Consider the following 20,644-nt stretch of genomic DNA (forward strand, 5'->3'; position numbering starts at 1 on the left):
GGAACCAGGAGTGACTTTGACTTGAAGCTAGGTAGATAGCAGCGGCGGAATCACACGAAGAGAGCGACTTGGAACCAGGAGTGACTTTGACTTGAAGTTAGGTAGATAGCAGCGCGGAAGCACGCGAACAGAGCGACTTGGAACCAGGAGTAGCAAGGAATAGTAAAAGAGTTACGAGAACGGTTACGAGTTAGTTCAGGGGCACTTGACTTCCGAAGTTCCAAGGGAACAGCAGAAGACTTCACTTATGGTTAGAAGACTTGGTTTATGTGTAATACTTGGAGTGTGTAATCCAGTGAGAATGTTTCTGTGTTGAGATTCTTTGCCAGGAGACGACTAGTGAAGACTGTGAATCCTAGTGCGTGTACAACAGCGAACTGGAAGGTTCGTAAATCAGCGATAGCGCTGTATTGCCTGTATTTATGTGTTATTAAGAGAACTTTTAACCAAGGTGCTAACAAATCAAGTCATCCGAACTATAACCCATTATTATTCGCCAAGCGCCCCCCCCCCCCTACAGGTGATAATATTCTTTCTGCTTACATACTATTGAGTGGGATGGGGGTCTATTCAGGGAAGGTAAATAAAACAAATCCGTAGAAATATCCAACCTGAAAATTTTATTGCATTTTTCATCACAATTGAGATCGTCTCTTGGTCAATAATATTACTAAGATGAAGAATACATGAGATCACAATAGAAAACTGTATTGTATGTACAGTCATGATAAAGATTCTTCATTCATTGAAGGCGAAGAAACGCCATTCTCCTCCGTAACTTCAAACAGAAACACACGTGCATATTCAAATATTCTCACAGCTATTTATTTTCTGAGGTGAATGTTAAAGGCACTTTCACTTGGAGACAAGTGACAAATTAAGGCCCCAGCAACACTGGTTACAGAACTTCGCAATGCGTAAGACTTCGATCACTTCAAGAATAAGAGAAATAAACTCGATCACTTACAGCTTGCTTCAGGAAATAGATACAAGCAACTCCTGCCGTTTCGTCAGTACCATGGGTATGTTCGCATGCCCTAACTGCAATTTAGACACAGTTCCGAAACCACGAATATTGGACACACTTTTGAGGAGTTCTTGTTGCAAGAGATCGGTATTATGAAGAACATAGGGGTATCAATTGATTTAACTGACCAAGTATAAGAACCAATGGAATCAAATTGTGAACATGGTCATGAAATTTGGGGTTCGACGAACATCACGTCCAGCTACGTGACTATCAGCTTCTCAAGAGGGCTGTACTTAATATAGTTAATTTCCCATTTTCTTAACTCATTCTTATTCTAAGCAGTAAAATTACAAAACGTTGAAAGAATCAGCGAATGTTTGCAACACAGCACATCAGGATTTATAGTGACGCGAGAACCCCATTGGCCTGTTCGCTTCAAACAGTTGACCGCTACGGAGCGCAAGACGTCACTGGCCCTTTAGGGAGAAGGCACCACATTCTAGTAAGGACGTGCTAGATACGGGGCACGCGGTAGCGTAATTGGTTAACGTACTGTGCTACAGGCCGGAAGGTTGCGGGTTCGAGTCCAGATGAGGTGGAATTTTTTCAATTTACTTAATCCTTCCAGCCGCACTATGACCTCGGGGTCGACTCAGCCCCTAACAGAAATGAGTACCAGGAATCTTCCTGGGTGTAAAGGGTGGCCAGCACGTAAGACTGACAACTTTACCGCCATCTGTGAGTCGAATGTCTAGAGAAAATGTGGGAGCTTCGACGTCTCACAACCCTATGGGCCTCCACAACCTGTTACAGGGATAGCTTTACCTTTATTATGTGCTAGATACTCAATCTGGAATCCATGTACAACATATATTTATCTGAAATCGATCTAAAATGTCCTGTTTGTGTGTCCTGCATGACATTCATAGAGAATGGCCTTTTGTTATCTATCGCCATTTTGAGCTAAACATGAATGACACGGCCGAACCTGAGGATCTCACGGCGGTTACTATGGCCGGAAGCCGCACGGTCTTCCAGGGTGTAATGCCGTGTAGTTCGGAGGCAGCCCCATGTTTCAGAGCAACACATCGTCTGCATCTTCTCACATCCTTCTGCTAGTTTCTTTCTTGGCTATTCTCCGACCCTGAAACTGGAGGCGATATGTTCCCCGAAACTTTGGGGTATCTCCGAACTACACGCCATTACATCCCAGAACACTCTGACCTTCATTGCTAACTTAATTTAATTTGTAAATTTCTATCGAAATACAGAAATTCAGTAAGGCATCTTACAAACAGAAATTCTGCACCGGTGTGTTGAGCAGAACTGAATGAAGAAAATGCGTAGAACGGTACTTTATTGTTGAATTGGCAAGGGAAGCATGGAAGGCGTCAACATTCGTTAATTCTTCGTTTATTTTGTGACATGTCATTTTAATTTCCATTAATGTTAACAAATATTAATGTATCTAACCCATATATCGAGGTACTAAGTAAGAAAACTTGAAACTTTCCTTACAAGATCCTCGTGTAGTAGGAAATATTTTGTAATTACAGCCTATTAAAGATGTGGATCTCCATTTATGGAATTGGCAGGTTTGTGCTATAAACAGTACGCAAGAAGGTGATGATAATAATAATAATCTGAAAGACTTTAAGTCCATATAAACTAATTTTTCTTAATTTAAGATTAAAGTGTACATGCTGAAGGAAATTATGTTGCATATAATGAAAGAAGTAACATTTATAATTGTTATAAACAACTGACAAGTTCAGGAGCTCTAACCACATTTAGGTGACTCCAACCCTCGAACCAGGAATGCTCTGTCTCTCTCCCACGTCTCGCAGAATGTATTCCGACAGCTCACTCCTTAAGACATGCGTACCAGAGACAAAAACTTGCTACTCTGCTCATGGACCTCGTGTTTTCCCTAATTACTGCCAAATAGGGATGTGTAGGGTTCAAAAATAGCAAACCTGCAATCCAAAGGAGCTACACTTCATGAATCCCCCCCCCCCCCCCCTTTTTNGTAACGACAGTTTTCCTATCCTGAGAAGCCGTATGGACCATTCATCATCGTCCTCTTCGAATTTTGGGTTACCATAGCAACGAACTGTCGACCGTTAACACACTACAGGAATTCAATTTATGTGGTAGGTCGCAAAGGAGTTAGCAGTCTCTTGTTCCATGTATCGTATCATTTATGTGAGTACTGATAATGTTCTGATTTGGATATTTGAAGTGTAGTATACTAGGTAATGGAGCCTGTTTATAATTGAGTATTTCTGCATGCTATTCATGGGAGGTGGCATTAAACGCCTACCTTCATGCATCATACGATAACATGTACGACTGGAAATGGAAAAAAAAAAACAGCGGAAGTTAGTGGTACGAAAGCTTGTATAGCAGATAATGAGACTTGGACCTCTTTCCTCAACAGGAGCTGTACGGGTCTCTTTTTCATGTGACTAACATCGGTTAGTGCAAAGGATATAGCCTGAACGAAACAATGGCATAAATTGCTGAGTAAACAAATAAATAGATTTTTTTTCGTTAGGTAAACTTCTATGTAGTGCAGCCATTCCTTATACATATATGCTGTGCATATAATATGAGGCAACACAATTGTGTCATTAAAGTTTTTTCCTAAGGTAATTATTTGTCTCCTTTGAGTAATTTCTCAACCATGTATCACGAATATTTGATATTATGTCTACATGTGTCATGAAATGTGATATTTCGCACATATAAATTGCAAAAAATTAATATTCTCTCTATGTGAGCTAAGAAAATTTCATATTCTATCTACAAGTTTCGTGAAAATCTAATATTCGGCCTACAAGTAGGGCGAAAATCTGATCTTGTCTACTTACTGTCCCGAAAATCTGATATGTTCTATACACGCATCGTAAATTCCTTCTATAAAGTTTGCGAGAAATTGATATTCTCTCTACACATATCGCGAAAATAAATTACGTGTACATATTTTGCCACAAGAGAAAGGCCGAAAACTTCTCGCAGTGAAGTAACAAGGTAGGACTGATAAGCATTCCCCTAATTTGCCCTCACTTATACTTTATGTAGGAAGACAAAGGGCGAAAACAATTTGTGCAAAATTTCTCTTGTTTTTTCTAAACTTAATTTTATGAGTTATGAAGTCCTCAGTATGTTAGTGTCTTTATTTGGTGAAGTTGGTGGGACTTAGTCTTTTAAGTTACTGAATAATACTGATGCATCGGTCGCTGGTAGCTTACTTGACAATAAAGCTCGTATAAAAATATTTTTACCATCTCTACAAATAACGTACTTGCAAAATTTGTATTTCGCATTCAAAGCACAGCTTCATAACATACGAACATATTCGTTCATGTTTCCTTTGTTCTCCTTTCCACATTTTATTCGTAAGAAAATAAATTAATAATTCGACTAGCATGTTTGATACCTTAGATATTACAAAAAGAGGCTCATTCTGAGCTATTTACATTTTCATTGGCTTTCATACATCAGCACCAATGAGCCTTCCATTACATTTACAGCAAATGTAAAACAGTTGACCGTCCTGCTGACAGATCTCACACTGTTATTTGCAAGCAAGGTACTGGGATATAGGTGACTTTCGCTATACGCGACCGCCATGTATATAGAAAACGCGTAAAACTGGAAACGCGCCGAGCGAACACGGCTGGAAACTATGGTAAGGCGAGTCAAGGAAACTGCGCGCGCAACTCAGTGGGCATGCGTGGCTGCTTCTACCTTGGTCGGGGTAGGACGTTGATGCTCCTCATAACAGCGGATATGTGAAAACGCGGATAACGAGAGGCACCTGCATTTTGACTGTTAACATTACAAAATGGACATCACGTGATTGAGGATTTGACTTATAATGAGCCATGAGTTTCTCTGTTATTTGCCGGTATTGTCGAGTTCATTTACGAAGAAGCCAAGTGTGACAGATGACTGAATATGGATACTCCTATTTCAATAATTTTGACATGTTGAGGACGTTATCAAGAATTTGTATACAATTCAAATTTTGTCTTTTTATTATTATTTTTTGCTTGTGAAGATCTAATTCTCACTTCGGACAAGGCACTTGGGATAGACCAATCAATATAGTGACTAGGCTACGAGGTGGGCGACCAATGAAACGGGGTTCAATTCCCGGCAGGGGCAAGATTCTTTTTCTCTCTACAGCATCCAGATATGCTCTGTGGTTCCACCAAGCCTCCTATTCAAGTACCCGGGGCTATTTCCCCGGTAGATGAAGGGCAGATCTGTGAAGCTAACCACTCACCTAGATCCAGTGCCGAAGTTAATAATGCGTGGAGCTATGCCTCTACTCCACCATACATCTTCATGGCATGGTGCTCGATTTGTTAAGCACAGGGATAGCTTTGTATTTAGTTATTACTGCTGGACAATATTTACTTTGGCCTGCCAGATATATATAATAGGTTAAATAAAGGATCTCAAAACGGAACACTTGATAAAATAGGAGAGGATCATTTTGTATTTAGGGCTGATGATTCAGAATGGAAGCCACAGAAAGAGTTAAATGAGCACTCTTAAGTTTACACGGACGTCGTGTGTTTTAAGTGCCCTCTTCCGTCGACAAGCTCTGGACTAGCAGAGAGTGTAACTCTGTATCCATTGGTGGCGGACCCAATTTTCTCTTCTCCACCAGAGGACTTTCTTTCATTTCCTCTTTAGTGCCAGCCGCAGTTTTTACTAGCAATTTAAGATAATTCCTTGACCTTTCATTTTTTATTGCGTCAGGTATTTAAGTTTTCCAAATGTTCTCTATGTTTAACAATCAGTTAAGTCATCAAGAGCCCGAAATTCAAAGAAAGAAGTACAGAATCGCAACTGAATAATTCTCTGATTTAAAAAAAGGGCATGTGTGTTGCTAATATGCAATGAAGTCTTGTCTTATAATAATGAACACAATTCCGACGTTTAAGAGATTCTTTCTACGCACATAAACTCCTCACACCAGTTACTAATGACGGAGATAGAGAAGTGATCAGAAATGCAGAAAATTTATTCATCACTGACACGGATGAAAAAACAAAAACTTCATTTTCCGGGCAGAAATTCTGCATGGCCCTTTCTTGTCGAACTTAGGATACGAGATTTCGATTTTATTAAGAAATGTAACGGAAGGGTTGATGCTGATGTTTAGTATGCCACCTCTGCCCCCCAAGGCCGATACGGCTTCATCTGAGAACTGCCACTGCTCGAATTGAACGCATTCTGGTGGTGGCTAGCCGCACTCGGGAAAGAGTTTAAGTTCATGTGATACTGATGATGCGAGTAACCCAGGGGCGACGCTGAGGTCGCCGTCGTTAGCTGCGTCAGAGTAGTCTGAGTCTGTCCTTGCTGCCTCGTCGTCGTCGACGACGTATTGATGGAAGATGAAGGCGTCTGCCCGCAAGACGGCGAAGACGTCGAGGTGATATCGTAGGTTGTCATGCCACCACTTGCGGACGCATCGTGATGGCCATGTTGTGGGGGTGGTGGAGGGGGTGGCGGAGGAGGAATCATTTGTGTGGTTGCACCGGGGGATGGAGGGTAGTGCTGAGGGCCACTGGTGCTACCGTAACTCCACGGGGATGCTGTGGCTACGGCTGCTTGTTTCGTGGCAAGTTCGCGCTGTGCTGCGAAGCACTGAAGGTGAGACATGAGACGCAGGCGCAGTGGGTCCTGGATGTCCATGCCCTCCACGGTGACCAGATAGCGGGCTACCTCGGCGGCGCACTCTCGGAACCCGATGTTGTGGTAGTCCATCGCGAACTTGTGGGGGTCGTACGCCAGGGCGTCCATACCTGTGGGACACAAGACACATACAGCTACAATACAAGGGGCTGTAACATTCCCTGGAAGTAGTGCAGCTACTTCAAATCTTCAAATCGAAAAGCCCGTCTCACGCTTTCACGTTGTGAGAATATTTCATTGACTTACCAACTGAATGCGTTATTTACCACAGAGTCGGACCAGACTAGTCAGTTTGGCGGTAATGCTCTAGACATATATTCGGAAAGGTGCTCGGTTCGCATCTTAGCTACGAAGATGGCTATTATGACTAAAATTTGCTGACTATTTTGAGTCCTTCCAGGCTAATTCTGGGATATTACTCCAGTTAGGCGACAACCACTTCCTTCCAGATTCATTCCAATTCATTTTTATTCAAATAATCCTACTACTCGACGCCATATTGTCTGGATACTGATAGCGTTGTGAACTAAACCACAGAAGAAAGATTGGTGCGTGTATGCTTTATTCCGTGTTTGTGTTGTCCTGTGTGTAGGTAGCGGCCTTGCGACGAGCTCATCACTCTCCCAAGCAGTCCTACCGTCTACAAAATGATTACGGAACTGAATAAGAGGCCTGAGCCCTGAATGGGCTGGAGGAGCCATTGGCAAAAGGTCAATTACCGTATTCGTACATCAACCAACCAAGCCGTCTTCTCCCAACAGGTTTCTCGACGAAAACTGTGTATGCATAACCCATGCATGCTACATGTCACGCCCATGACAACCTCCTTAAATTTTATCCTTTTTATAATATTTAAGGAAGAATAAAATTTATGAACCTCTGCTTCTTTTTGGTGTCTTGCTTGTCTGACGAAGCTCCTCACGTGATATCATCCATCCTCACGCTGCTTCTGCCTTGCGTTTAGATGTTTCGAAATAGGACAGGTTACTCTGGAGTTGCACCAGGATGGAAAAGCACCGCGTGTTCAGCAAGGTCACTCATATAGCTATTTCGCGTCCTCTCATCTGCTGAAAACAGAATCTAGCACCTTTCTTTTGATTTACGATCGTCATCCCATGATGACGCAAGTCCAATGATGATTCAGAGACATTATTTTTCATTCATTCATCAATGGCTCTACAGCCCTTTGTTTGGCTCTGGCCTCTTCTTCAGTTTCGTAATCTTTTTTACAAAGACAGTAGGACTCCTTGGACGAGTGATCAGCCAGTCGCAAGGCCCCTAGCTACACACAGGACAACACAAACACGGAATAAATGCACACACCAACATCTATGCCTCGAGTGAGATTCGAACCCACGTCTCCAGTGTTCGAGCAGGCGAAGACAGATCATGCCTTAGACCGCGCGGCCACTGTGATCGGCTTAGACACATGTTTTTTTTTTTCCTTGGCACTACAGCCCCAGTGGGCCTAGGCCTACCTCCATGAACTCCGTTCACTTTCGGTTTTTCTAGATCATGTGTAAGACTCCTTGGGCTGGTGATCAGCTCGTCGCAAGGCCTCTACCTGTACACAAATACAGAAAAACGCACACAAAATCCATGCCCTGAGTGGGATTCGAACCCACGATCCCGGCTTCCGAGCGAGCGAAGACAGTGGATGCCTTAGACCGCTCGGCTACCGTGACCGGCTTAGACACATTGTACTACTACAAAATTTAAGGTAACTACATTACTTTTTGAAATTGTGGACTGTGTATTAAGATTTCCATGAGAATTACGTAAATTCAACCTAGTTTTCGGGATTCGAATCGAGTACTGCGTACTTCTGCGCTTGTCTGTCGTAAGAATATTGTTGCGGCGCTAACGTTGGCGTGGCAACGAAATACGAGTCTGTACGCGCGTTCTCACGGGGTCAGCTGGCAGGGGAAATTTGTGAGCTGGTTGCGTCACGATTTCATTCCAGCAGCTCCGTATGATTACCGCAGGCAGCGTTTAGTGACCACACTCAACACATGATATGGCGTCCTCCGCAGTATTTCCGTGGCCGTGACCTAAGCGTACGGCTATACGAGTATTTGTGCCCAGGCCCGAAATGTCTCTGGAATTTTAAGAGCCACAAATAATAATAATAATGGGCCGCGCCGTAGCTCAAACGGTTAGTAGCTGGCTTCCCACCGCGGCGGCCCGGGTTCGATCCCGGGTCTGATCAAGTGGGATTTGTGGTGAACAAAGTGGCACTGGGGTCGGTTTTCTTCGAGTACTTCGGTTTCCCCTGCCAATTTTCATTCCACCAAATTCTCCATCATCATAATCACCCGGGGCAGGCTACAATAGGCCGATCACTGGTCGCTGTGCCGAGTGGACCCAGTTGGACTCCACCCCCCAATAAGCGAACTAAAAAAAATTANCACACAACTCTTGACTACACTTTACAGTTCACTGTCACACACAGGCTAGCGTTCTGAGTCTGTTACAGTCTCCAGTAGCCGTTGCTCGGTAGCGGCTTTCAATGGCGGACATTACCCTTCCTCTGGGTTCCCGAACTGTCTTATGCCTCAGCTACCAGCTTCTCACAGCAACAGCTTGCGACGGAACCCCAGCGGTTACCTAATTCACTCTCACTCACTCGCTCATTCCACTGGCTGACTCACACTTCACCGTCATGCTTATAACATCTCAGCACGGACCGCGTAGAAGACACCGCTCCTCTGTTGCGGTGCAATTGTTTAGCGGTTGCATGACGTATTCCATTGTTGCGTACGCAGCCATCGGCACGGACTGCGTAGAAAACACCATTCCTGTGTTGTTTACGGACATTGCTTAGAAACGGCTGTTGTGTCCCTGCTTATTTCGCTGTCGTTGCCTAGCAACGGATTTAGATGCCACATTACTCTACTTCCTCTCTTCATGGCATAGCGCTTGATTTATTAATCACACGGAGAAGTTTACTTTTACAGCATAGACTAACTACATATAAATTAACTACTGCATAGAGAATTCAATTTCGTGTAATATTTGTAATATAACATTAGGTTTGCATACACCAAAATTGCGTCGCCGTGAAGGACATGCATGGTTTTACTTATATACTTCCATAGTTTATTACTTTATGCTTACTTAATTGTCAGCAGTGTTTTAAGCACAGATCTATTTTAAATAATTAATGCAAAATTAATGTAATTTTTTTTATGACTGGACGTCCCTGAAGCTTGAGCTTCGTATAGAAAAAAAATGCGAACCCGGATTCGAACTGGGAACCCACTGGGCTGCAGCGCGGGCGACCGTCACGCTGGATCAGATCATGATTCAGACGGAACAGAGGAGTGGGGGGAAGGGGGCTGTGGGTAAGGTGAGGGAGCAAGAGACAGACGTGGCTTCTGCTCATCTTGCCCCGTGGGAATGGCATGAACCTCGCCGTGGGGCCTCTCAGGACCGGTACTCCTCGTGGCCCAGTGCGAATCTGTACACTTGAGAACCGTAGCATATTGGGTCCTTGCTCACTTTACCTCTTTTCATTAATAATTTGAAGGTTGAGAAGAAAGGAAAGACGGAAAATAAACTGGAGCGTAGTGAGAGACAATGCATTTCGGGGACAGCACTACTTTGAAGGTGTCCTGTCAGTGCCCGCTCGTCCTTCTGGTAGAGGGTAAAGCGTTGGGAAGTGAACAAAAGTAAATTGTTAGGAAATAACTTAGTTAAAATCAAAAGAAAGAAATTCAGCAGAGGTTTCATTGAGCATCACCGGAATTTTGATATTAACGTTGGAAGGGAGGAGTTAGAGCGAAGCTGAAATTCGCGTGAATAGTATTTAAAAATTCAGTTCCTACTTCACATAAATCTCATTATGTCTCAATTGCAAGGACTAATCAGTTGACGTTATTTAGGGAAATAATCGCTGTTTGTTCTGAGAATCATACGGAGCACGTGGACACTGTGCACTTTGTGTCGTCATAGAAGCGCCATTGTTGTCACTGTCACGGTTCGCAACTGTCCTGATAACTTCCTAAATTGTTGAGAGTAACCCTAAACACCGCTTAGAGCAAATACGACATTCCGCGCGGAATTCACGTAGATGTTTCTCGATGTGGTTAAGTGGAGATTCACGCTCCGCAGTCTTAACCTTGGCATTATGTGCCTGACCATAGGAACAGGTCGTTACTGTTAAGGCAACATATCAACAGGTAGTTCAGGCAGTCTGGGCACAGTCAAACCACAAATTAACAAGGTACGGAGCCTAGAACAAGGTTTCTCCCCTTATCGTCAACTTGTGGTGGTGAATTTCGGGCAAAATATCTTANAGTTAAGGCAACATATCAACAAGTAGTTCAGGTAGGCTGGGCACAGTCAAACCACAAATTAACGAGGTACGGAGCCTAGAACAAATTTTTTCCCTTATCGTCAACTTGTGGTGGTGAATTTCGGGCAAAATATCTTAGACCAGCGATCCCCAAACGTTTGTTGCACATTTAGAATATTGTGTCAGTGAAATTAAAACAGGGAGCTAAATTCTATAAGAACCGCACATCTATTCTTTAAATTGTGCGATTTATTGTATAAATATAAAATTCTCTTAAAGATGAACACGACGAATTTTATAACAAATATAAATTTAAAAAGATGTGCAAGTGTATGTTTTATATAGCCATTCTTTGAAACCTTTGGAAGCCCATAGGAAAAGATCGCGGTGCACAGGTTGAGAAAAATATCTTAGAGGGTACGTCACGCCTTGAATATGCAACCTTATAGAATAAATATTCCGTGTATTCAACTAAATCTCCATTCACTTTGTTTCCCATCGTACGTTGAAAATGCAATCGCGTAATATGCTGCTGTTACGTGAAGCAGACTACGCGGTAGTACGTAACTACCCTATATATATTTTTTTTTTAGGAGTCGTTCCTTCTCTACGAATTAGAACTGAAGATGCAGATGGAGGAACAGAGAATTTGCTCCGGTATCACATTTATGCGGTCTCGTTCGCCTATCATTTTAGTCACTTCCCTCAATGTCGCGGAGGTAGACACTTGTCCATTCAGTGGAGACGCTCCAGAACACCAAGTACAGTCACGTGTGTTTCATGAGTTAGGGGTCCATCCTACTTGATCGGAGGAATGTCCGGCTCTACCTCCCGAGTCCTCTTGTCACAAACAAACTCAGTATTTACAAAGCAGCAACGCGGCCTCATAATCGGATATAATTTACTGACACTTCGAGAGAATTGACACGCTTGCTTCTCCGATTGCTAGTATAACTCACATGTTGAGAACCTCACAGAACTCTCTTCGGGACGTTCTCTTGCACTTCGCTGTTAGCAGACTTAGCGGGGCGTCTTGAGCTCAGGAGGACCATGAAGTGCTTTTAATTACCACGATATCGCGGGCTATGATACGGCCCTCTGACTCGGAACGTTGCCAGATAAATGGATGTTCTTTTTTATTTTAGCTCAGTCGGTATAACGACGGGTTACGGGCTCGACGGCTGGTGTTGGATTCCCGGCCGTGACAAGATTTTTGTCTCCTCCACAGCGCCCAGACCGACTCTGGGGCCCACCTAGACTCCTATTCAATGGGTATTGGGTGCGATTTCCTCGGGTGTGAAGCAGCAGGGACGAGAAACTAACGACGTCCATATAGCGCCGTGGTCAATAATGGCACAGCTGTACCTCGACTTCCCCATATGACTTCCTGGCAAATGGTTCATTAATTAAGCACAGGGACAGTTTTGAAATGTTTGTCATATTTTTTTTTTCCTTGGCACTACAGCCCCAGTGGGCCTGGACCTACCTCCTTGAACTTCTCCGTTCACTTCGGTTTTTCTAGATCTTACACATTCGGTACGACTCCTTGGGCGGGCGATCAGCTCGTCGCAAGGCCTCTACCTGTACAAAAACACAGAAAAACGCACACACACAAACTAAACATCCATGCCTTGAGTGGGATTCGAAGCCACGATTCCGGTTTCCAAGCGAGCGAAGACAGTACATGCCTTAGTTTGTCATATTACGTATCACAATTTTGACGTAGAACATTCGCTTAGGCGTTACTGGTTTGAAGATGAATATTTTTTCTACTGACCTATCATCACGTAAGGGTACAGGCCATGTGATGAGATGACCTGCCTTCAGCGGAAGCCGAGTATCGTGTGCCTTCTGAAGGAAAAACTTTTCCCTTGTCATTCTTATCACCAAAATTATCGCAATTTCTGCATGAAGAAGATTGTAATGGTCTTCCGCCGTTGTGTGATCGTGCTGGATGGCTCGGCGTATCCTTAAGGCTCTATACGCTACTCTGAAGGTGGTCGCTTCCAACTTAGGCATGGTCAGCAGCCACCTTGGCTGTGGCTTCTTTTGTGCTTGTCTTCATTCCCTACAGGCAAACTCCGGGATAGAAGCACGATTAAGCAACAAAAGTTCCCTTCCAAATCATTTCCAATTCATCAGTGATAATATCATTGTACTTAAAGGTAAAGCTATCTCTGTAACAGGCCATGAAGGCCCTTAGGGTTCCGAGACGTCGAGGAATAGTGACAGGGTCGTAAAAACCACAAGAATCATCATTAAAATTAACTTCAGCATTACCTTTTTTTTTTTAATGCTAGTGGGGTGGGACTAGGTTCCTTGCACTGCGGCCACTACCGGCCTATTATACCAGCCCCAGATGATAGGTGAGGGTGATTGTGGAGCAATTGGTGGTATGAAGATTGGCAGGGGAAACCGAAGTACTCGGAGAAAACCTGCCCCAGCGCCACTTTGTCCATCACAAATCCCACTTCACCAGACCCGGGATCGAACCCCGGGCCGCCGCGATGGGAAACAAACGACTAACCGCTTGAGGTATAGCGCGGCCTCAGCATTACCTTACTGTACATAATAATGAACGGCAATATGGCTACCCCGCGAATATTCTAGTTGGATAATTATTGAATCGTTGTTACCTTGGCCTCTGAATTGTCGATACATGATATGTTATAAAAATGTACTGCTAAGCAGGATTTGAGATTCTGTACGCGGTTGTCATGAAATGTTCATCTATCTTCTGAGATGTAACGTCGTGTAGTCCGTTGAAAGTCAATAGATGTTTCGAAGGAACATGTCGCCTGTATCTTCAGGTTTGAAGAGTAAACGAAACAAGGAACCAGCATGAAGCAGTCGGCAAACAGCTGTCGAAACCTTCATATCGAACACAGTTATCCTCTGTGAAGAGACTGTCTTATGCAACAACCCTGCTTGAAACCTGACTCAAAAGTCAATAACTCCGTCATGACCTCCACCATCCTTCGAAATTTCAAATCGAAAATATTAGCACAGCGGCAAATATGCCTGGCTGAAAGTCGTGGGGGCACAGGTTTTGCTCAGTAACACTTGACCATGAACAATTCATTCCAGTTCATTAATGCTGATCAAGTCACTAGATCTCACTAGACGCTACATAACTTTAGCAGAGGGTGAGACGTTATGAAATAACACAACAAACGTTAATAGCATAAGTGAGTGAATTTAGTTCCATGCACTGCGTGAGATCACCCCCCCCCCTTCTTGTGGCGCCGGGCGGCCACTTCCTCAATTAAGCGCGAGCGCATCCACGAGGCAGGAAACAAGTGTCACTTGTTGCAATGGAGGTACTTCCGCCAGCATTGCCAACTGCAAACATGGTGCAATTAGTCTCGGATCAACATTCTACAACATTTGTTTGGTTCCTTCTTTGTTCTATACTTATCTGTTTCTTGGATGAACAACACGCAATGAAGAGTTGTTTGGTTCGAATCTCGGCTACAACATCGGCTATCGCAAATGAGATACCTCCAGACAAATGCTGTGATAGTATGCAAACACTGACATTAACAGCGTCCGTCAAAATTCTTTCGAATATTTTATTCACACATCATCTTAATCTTCCAGCTACTGATAGCGTCGGAAATGACGTGACAGACAGACAGACAGATCTCACGTTACTGTGGCGCCACTGACACAAGCTCCGGTCTGACCAACTTCAAACAACTGAGGGGTCCCGCGTCGTACCTTAGGTGCTTTTCAGAATAAAATATACAACCCTACCTGCCTGCCATCAGTAGGTCCACGAGGCACGAGGCCTGGAATTTGACCCGTAATGTTAGAAATTTTATTTTTAAATTTATTATGTTATAAAGGCACATACCAAAGTTGGCAGTTTTCAGATTCAATTTTGACAATATTCGCTGCCTTTTTATTAAGAGGCGGAAGGCGTTAACACATACTTTGGAGGATGGAAGCATACTGTCCTCTAGCACACACAAGTAACAGGCGGCCGCCAACCACGGGCTGGCTAGCCTAATATCCTAATATACTGCAGCAGTAGGTCGAATGTTCGGAGCGAGTCTATCGCAGTTGATCACTTCAGTTGCATCTAATTTCAATTCCATATGACTGCATAGCTGAATTCGGGGTTCGAAATGTCGTGGACGGAGGGGAGCCTCGATAGCTCAGTCGTTATAGCAACGAACTACTGGCTGGATGGTCGAGGAATCAGGGTTCTATTCCCGGCAAGGGGAAACGATAAATTTGTTCTCCACAGCATCCAGACCTGCTCTGAGACCCAACCAATGGGTATCGAGAATTATTTCCCCTCGGATAAAGCACTCGGGGCGTGAAGGTGACCGCATACCTACATCTAGTGCCCCCCATTAAGTCTTCATGGTGTTGTACTTAATTAAGTAAGCAGAGGGACAGTCGTGCTCTTTGTCTTCTCCAGGATAAAGATGCGGCCCTGAGGCTCTGTCAGGATGCAAAACCTCCTATTGAGAACGGATGACTGAGGTGTCTACGTAGCCTCAGGGCTCCTAAGTCTCGTTGTGAGTGTAGTAACTGGCCTCAACTCGGATCTCCTCAGGGGGTAGAGACCTTGCGCTCTTTGCGGCAGATTGGGTCTCAGCTGGTCATGCCCGCCATGTTCCCACGCCTCCTCCCACTCCCCGGCACCTTGGCAACCATGCAACTGCCCTCAGATGTCAAGAAATGCCACAGTCTCACTGCGCGTACCGTTCTGCACTGGGACCCTCGACTTCCCAAATGGCTCCACTGTGACTCTGCATCCTTCCTTGTGATTTACTGCTCCACGCTAAGTGTCGTTAAATAAACAACAAAATAAATACTTCATTGTGACTGATGTGACACTTCAGGTTCTCACAGCTGTAACTACAAAGTGTTGTGTCTTCTGGGCAACCGCCATGTAGTCTTGTATAAGTTATCGACGTTTCGGAAGAATGTACTGCCTTCATCTTCAGGATCCATTCAGTAAGCAGGAAATATGGTGGCAATACGTTGCTCTGAAACGTCGGTAAATTTCTACCAGACTGTACGACATCATCGAACAAACTGGTTTAGAAGTAACGTTCTAGAATTGTATTCTGTAGGTGCGCTATTCGAATCTCGGCCGGGGCATCCGCTACCCTGAAGGTGGTTTTCGGTGTTTTCCTCAGCCCTTCAAGGTAAATGACTCGATTGGGTCAATTCTTGCATTATTCTCCCGTAGGTCCTGCAGGTGGTACAGTAAGCCCTCGCTAATCCGGATCTAAATAAGTAAAATGAAAAATTCTGTTCACATTTGAGCACATACTCTACACACATGGGATTTACGAGCAAGAGGACTTTCGAACTGTGTTAGGGCGGCTGGAGCCTGAAACCACGTAAGAAAATATCGCAAGATTGGCTTCAGCTGGATGAAGGAACCCCTGGATTTCAGCTTCTGAAAGAATGAATCGCTTCAGTGATATTTTCTTTATTTATTCTCATCAGCACTACCTATATAATTAAAATTTCCATTTATTTGTTTTCTATTTTTCTTTTGCCTTTTAGGGCTACCTTTTGCTTCATTAATACGCATTATCGCTTAATCCTGATGAATCTCCCCAACATGAAATAAACCGGATTAGCGAGGGTTTACTGTATTTTATCTGACATTCGATCAAGTCTGCTGTTCTGACGCTCCAGTGTAATGCTGCACGCTCCACGCCACGCCCGTCTCATGCTAACTGACGTGATCAAAAACACGTGCAGGCTTCCAACGGAACTTCTGGTGCTAAACAGCGGCTTCCTCCACCGGTTATTTTGTAAATATAGTTCGTGGTTTGCCCCACGGTTCGTGGCCTAACACTGGCAATTGCCTAGGGGAACTGAGGAAACCCAAGAAGACTCATTTAAGACAACCGGTGTGTCTGCCTAGATTCGAACGGAGCACTTCCCGAATAAAGGTCTACTGCGTTACCAATACACCAACTTCTTCGTTTCTTAAATATAGGCGTTAATGTCTGTGCTCAATGAAGCTCCTACACATGACGTATAAGGAAGTGGAGGTATAGCTCCATGCAGTCAATGTTAGTAGGAACGTCCTCGGCGTTCAGTGAAGAGGGACCTCGGTGGGTGCCAGAGCCTGTACGGACCCAGTTGTCACGGTTGGGTACGAACGGTAATCTGTTACTTTGAGCAAAGAATACCAATCGTAAGTGTTCAGAAAACGATTAAAGGGGTTAAAGCTATCCTGCTACTCATTTCTGTTAGAGGCTGAGGTGACCCTTAGATCAAATAAAATAAATCCAATGACCTCATCGGGAGTCTAACCCGCGACATTCCGGCTTGTAGTACAGTGCCTCAACCAACAACACTACCGAGTACCACACAAAATATTAATATAATCCATTATTATGAGAGTATGTTGCAGATACACCTGACACAGCAGGTTCATACAACAGAATAACCTCTACAACTTATACACCTGATGATGGCAGCCAGTTGGGCCGCGAAATATGTAGTCATCGAATAATAGAAAGATACGAATGCTTTTGAAACGTGAATTTTAATACATCGACGAAGTTGCACAGGAAATCTGAGAAGAGCGAGTGCTAAGTTTAAAATCGTTATTGTTGCTGAAGCCATGGGAATTTTTCTCCGTAAGGTTGCTTGCTCTTGTTATGACGCAGCACGTAAGATATGCCAGACAGAGTGTATCAGGGAAGGTCGCAACAGGCTGCACCCGCCAGTCGGTACGTTTACTGTGGAGTGGCGTTCTAATGAAACTGTAAGGTGAACCCATTAATTTTGTGCTCTGTCGTGGCCAGCAGGTCGTGAAGGGACGGACTGACCCTTAGTGCAACAATGGAATAAGTCACAAGCATCTTTTACATTTTTGTTTCTATTAGTACATCATTTCCACCGAAGTATTTTAAGTGTTTCTTAATTAAAGTATACGTGTATATGCGCTATATATGAGGCACTGAGATACTGCATGAAATAGATGATGGGCTATGGGCTGGACGCCCGGGTTTCGATTCCTGGCAGAGGCAAGAGATTTTTCCCTTTTCCAGTTTCAAGACCGGCTCTGGGGCCAACAAAATGGGTACCTGGTGCTCTTTCTATGGAGGTAAAGTGGGCACGACGTGATGCTGACCACCTCCACCTAATATCGAGATCAATAATGGTGGAGCTATACCTCCACTCCCCATACGTATTCAGGCATGGTGGTAAATTAATTAATCCCCGGGAGAACATTATTTTTAACTTATGTGCCTTTTGTTAAGGCGAATATCGTCAGTGTTTACGGGCGTTTGTTTTTGTTTCTAAAATAAATCCATTTTAATTCGCGCGAAACCAAGCTAGTAAATAACAGTGAACGAAGAAAGCAGTCTTCTGGGATTTGGCACCGTGTATATGTGGTGTTAACCGACGTTTCGGAGGAACGTATCGCCCCCATCTTCAGGGTAGAAGAAAAAGTATAAGAAATCTGCAGACTGTGTCTGCTTTACCGTTTCTCACGGTGTTGTCGCTTGCAGATTTCTTATACTTTTTCTTCTACCCTGAAGATGGGGGCGATACGTTCCTCCGAAACGTCGGTTAACACCACATATACACGGTGCCAAATCCCAGAAGACTGCTTTCTTCATAGTCACCGCCGTGAAAGCCTCAAATCTTACAACAGTGAACGAAGTCTTCTCAAGCAGTCAGCTGTGTTGACCCCTGACGAAGACCACAGAGACAGTCTCCGAGACGTCGGGCACTAAGTCCACATTTATGCTGTTGATGGCACAGGAAGACTTAGTTAAGCAATGTCAGGAGTTCAGATTCTATGAAAGAAATAAACTGATTTACGTAACAATTTTTCTTACAGTTCGTTAAACCAGATAAGCAGAATGGTTCACGATCCGATTAGGTAAATAACGACTTCTGGAGCTCGTGATGGTAAAGAAAAACTTGTCCTTCTGGTTGCTTCAGCGTATCCCTGAAGAATTACTCGAAGTGGAGTTGTGAATTCACAACCTTGGCACTCCAAGAGACCCCGGCACCTGCGTTGGTTCTAGGGCCTATCTTTACACTAAGGAGAAGGGAAAAATTCGTACTCTTGCTGGGAATTGAGCTCCGGTCGTCCAGTCCGTAGCTTAGTCTTTATACTGGCTGAGTTATATTATTATTGTCACGTGATTGTGACTAGAGACGAAGTTTCAATTGGTAATCAGATTTATTGAACTACAGAACGTAACTACAAATAACTATGACAGTCTCACTGAGTTACACACTCCAAAGATCATTGCAACTACAGCACGCATACAGTCTTCTCAGTCTTCACTAGTCGTTGCTTGGTAGCGGCTGTCAACGGTGGACGTTCCTCTCCCTCTGAGTTCCCGAACTCTGCCCGGGCTCAACCATCACTTCTCACTTCTCACAACTGAAACTCTCAACTGACTCGATCTGGTCACAACAACTCAAAAAGTCCAAGTAGAAGTTACTTTACAACTTGTGGTTTACCGCCAATCAGTTCATCTTGGCGCCAAGACCCTTGAGGATCATGACAAGAGATTTTTTTTTTGAACTGAACCCTTGCGGTCATAGTCCTTATGTCACATCCTCTCTGACGAGAGGATGGGTTCGTCTGTTACGAATATGCCTCGCCTTTCGTCAAGCGTACGTATAGCACATATAGCATACTACTGAAAATTCTTCCTTGTGCACTATATACAAATCCTCTGCCAGTACAGGCTTTGCAAAGCAGATCATGCCTATCTTACGTATCTTATGCTACAACGACAGCTTAGTCACATGAACGGTCGTAAGATTGACCACCCCCAAGTTTAAGCCTCTTGTATTGTTTAAGTCTGGCTTCGCCTTGTCTTGTACCACGAACATGTTCGTTCTCATTCTCTTCTGCTTGTTGCCTGCACAGTTTTGTTGTATAATCATATACAAGGGGAAGGTTGAAAGTCGTGTGGAAATGGCGAACTACTAGTCCTCGTTATCTAGCCACGGCACGGACCGCACAGAAAACGTCTCTTCCATTATTGCATGTTCTCATTGCTGGGAAAACATGTCCACAGGGCTATTCCCTAGCAACGGCTGTTGTACTGCTGCCTGTTTACACAGCTGTTCCTTGACAATGGGTCTATATGATACATTATTATTGTTGTTATTATTGTTATTATTATTATTATTATTATTATTCAGTCTCTGTTACGGGTTGTTAAGCGACGCTGTCCGTATACGGAACATATAGCGTCGAATGGTAGGATTGATGAATGATAAATTGGAAGGGATTTAGAATGAAGGTATCATGGTCTAATCTGAAACTATCGGGTATAAACGGGAAGAACTGAGGAAAACCACATAAAACCCCAGTCAGGATTGTCTGTGTTCCGGCCGAGATTCTCAACGTGTGCCTCCCGAAAGCAAGGCTTCAGGGTTGCTGCCACACTGACAAAAGAAAAAGCTGAAACTAGGATGCAGGACTAGATGTTCCCAGAACCAATAATTCGAGTCCCTGTCGAGAATCGAACCACGGTTCTAACTGGATGTTATTACTGCTCATATATTTGATTAAATTAGCTCTTGTTGTATTTTTTTAAATTACATATAGCTTAGTGGGGGTGGAGTCCAACTGGGTCCACTCGGCACGGCTGCCACTGATTGGCCTATTGTAGCCTGCTCCGGGTGATTATGATGAT

General features: G+C 43.9%; 1 protein-coding gene across 1 annotated transcript in view; it reads right to left on the reverse strand.

Annotated features, from left to right (window-relative positions):
* Nucleotides 1–5,304: 5,304 nt before the first annotated feature.
* The window catches only part of LOC111866301 (hairy/enhancer-of-split related with YRPW motif protein), a 31,815-nt gene continuing 16,475 nt past the window's right edge, over nt 5,305–20,644 (reverse strand). The window contains exon 3 of the mRNA XM_023855118.2: nt 5,305–6,795. Within this exon, the coding sequence (XP_023710886.1) occupies nt 6,149–6,795 (647 nt within the window). The 3' untranslated portion in view covers nt 5,305–6,148. The remainder of the gene's footprint in view (nt 6,796–20,644) is intronic.

Source organism: Cryptotermes secundus, unplaced genomic scaffold (genome assembly GCF_002891405.2).
Source record: "Cryptotermes secundus unplaced genomic scaffold, Csec_1.0 scaffold1183, whole genome shotgun sequence".
NCBI lineage: Eukaryota > Metazoa > Arthropoda > Insecta > Blattodea > Kalotermitidae > Cryptotermes > Cryptotermes secundus.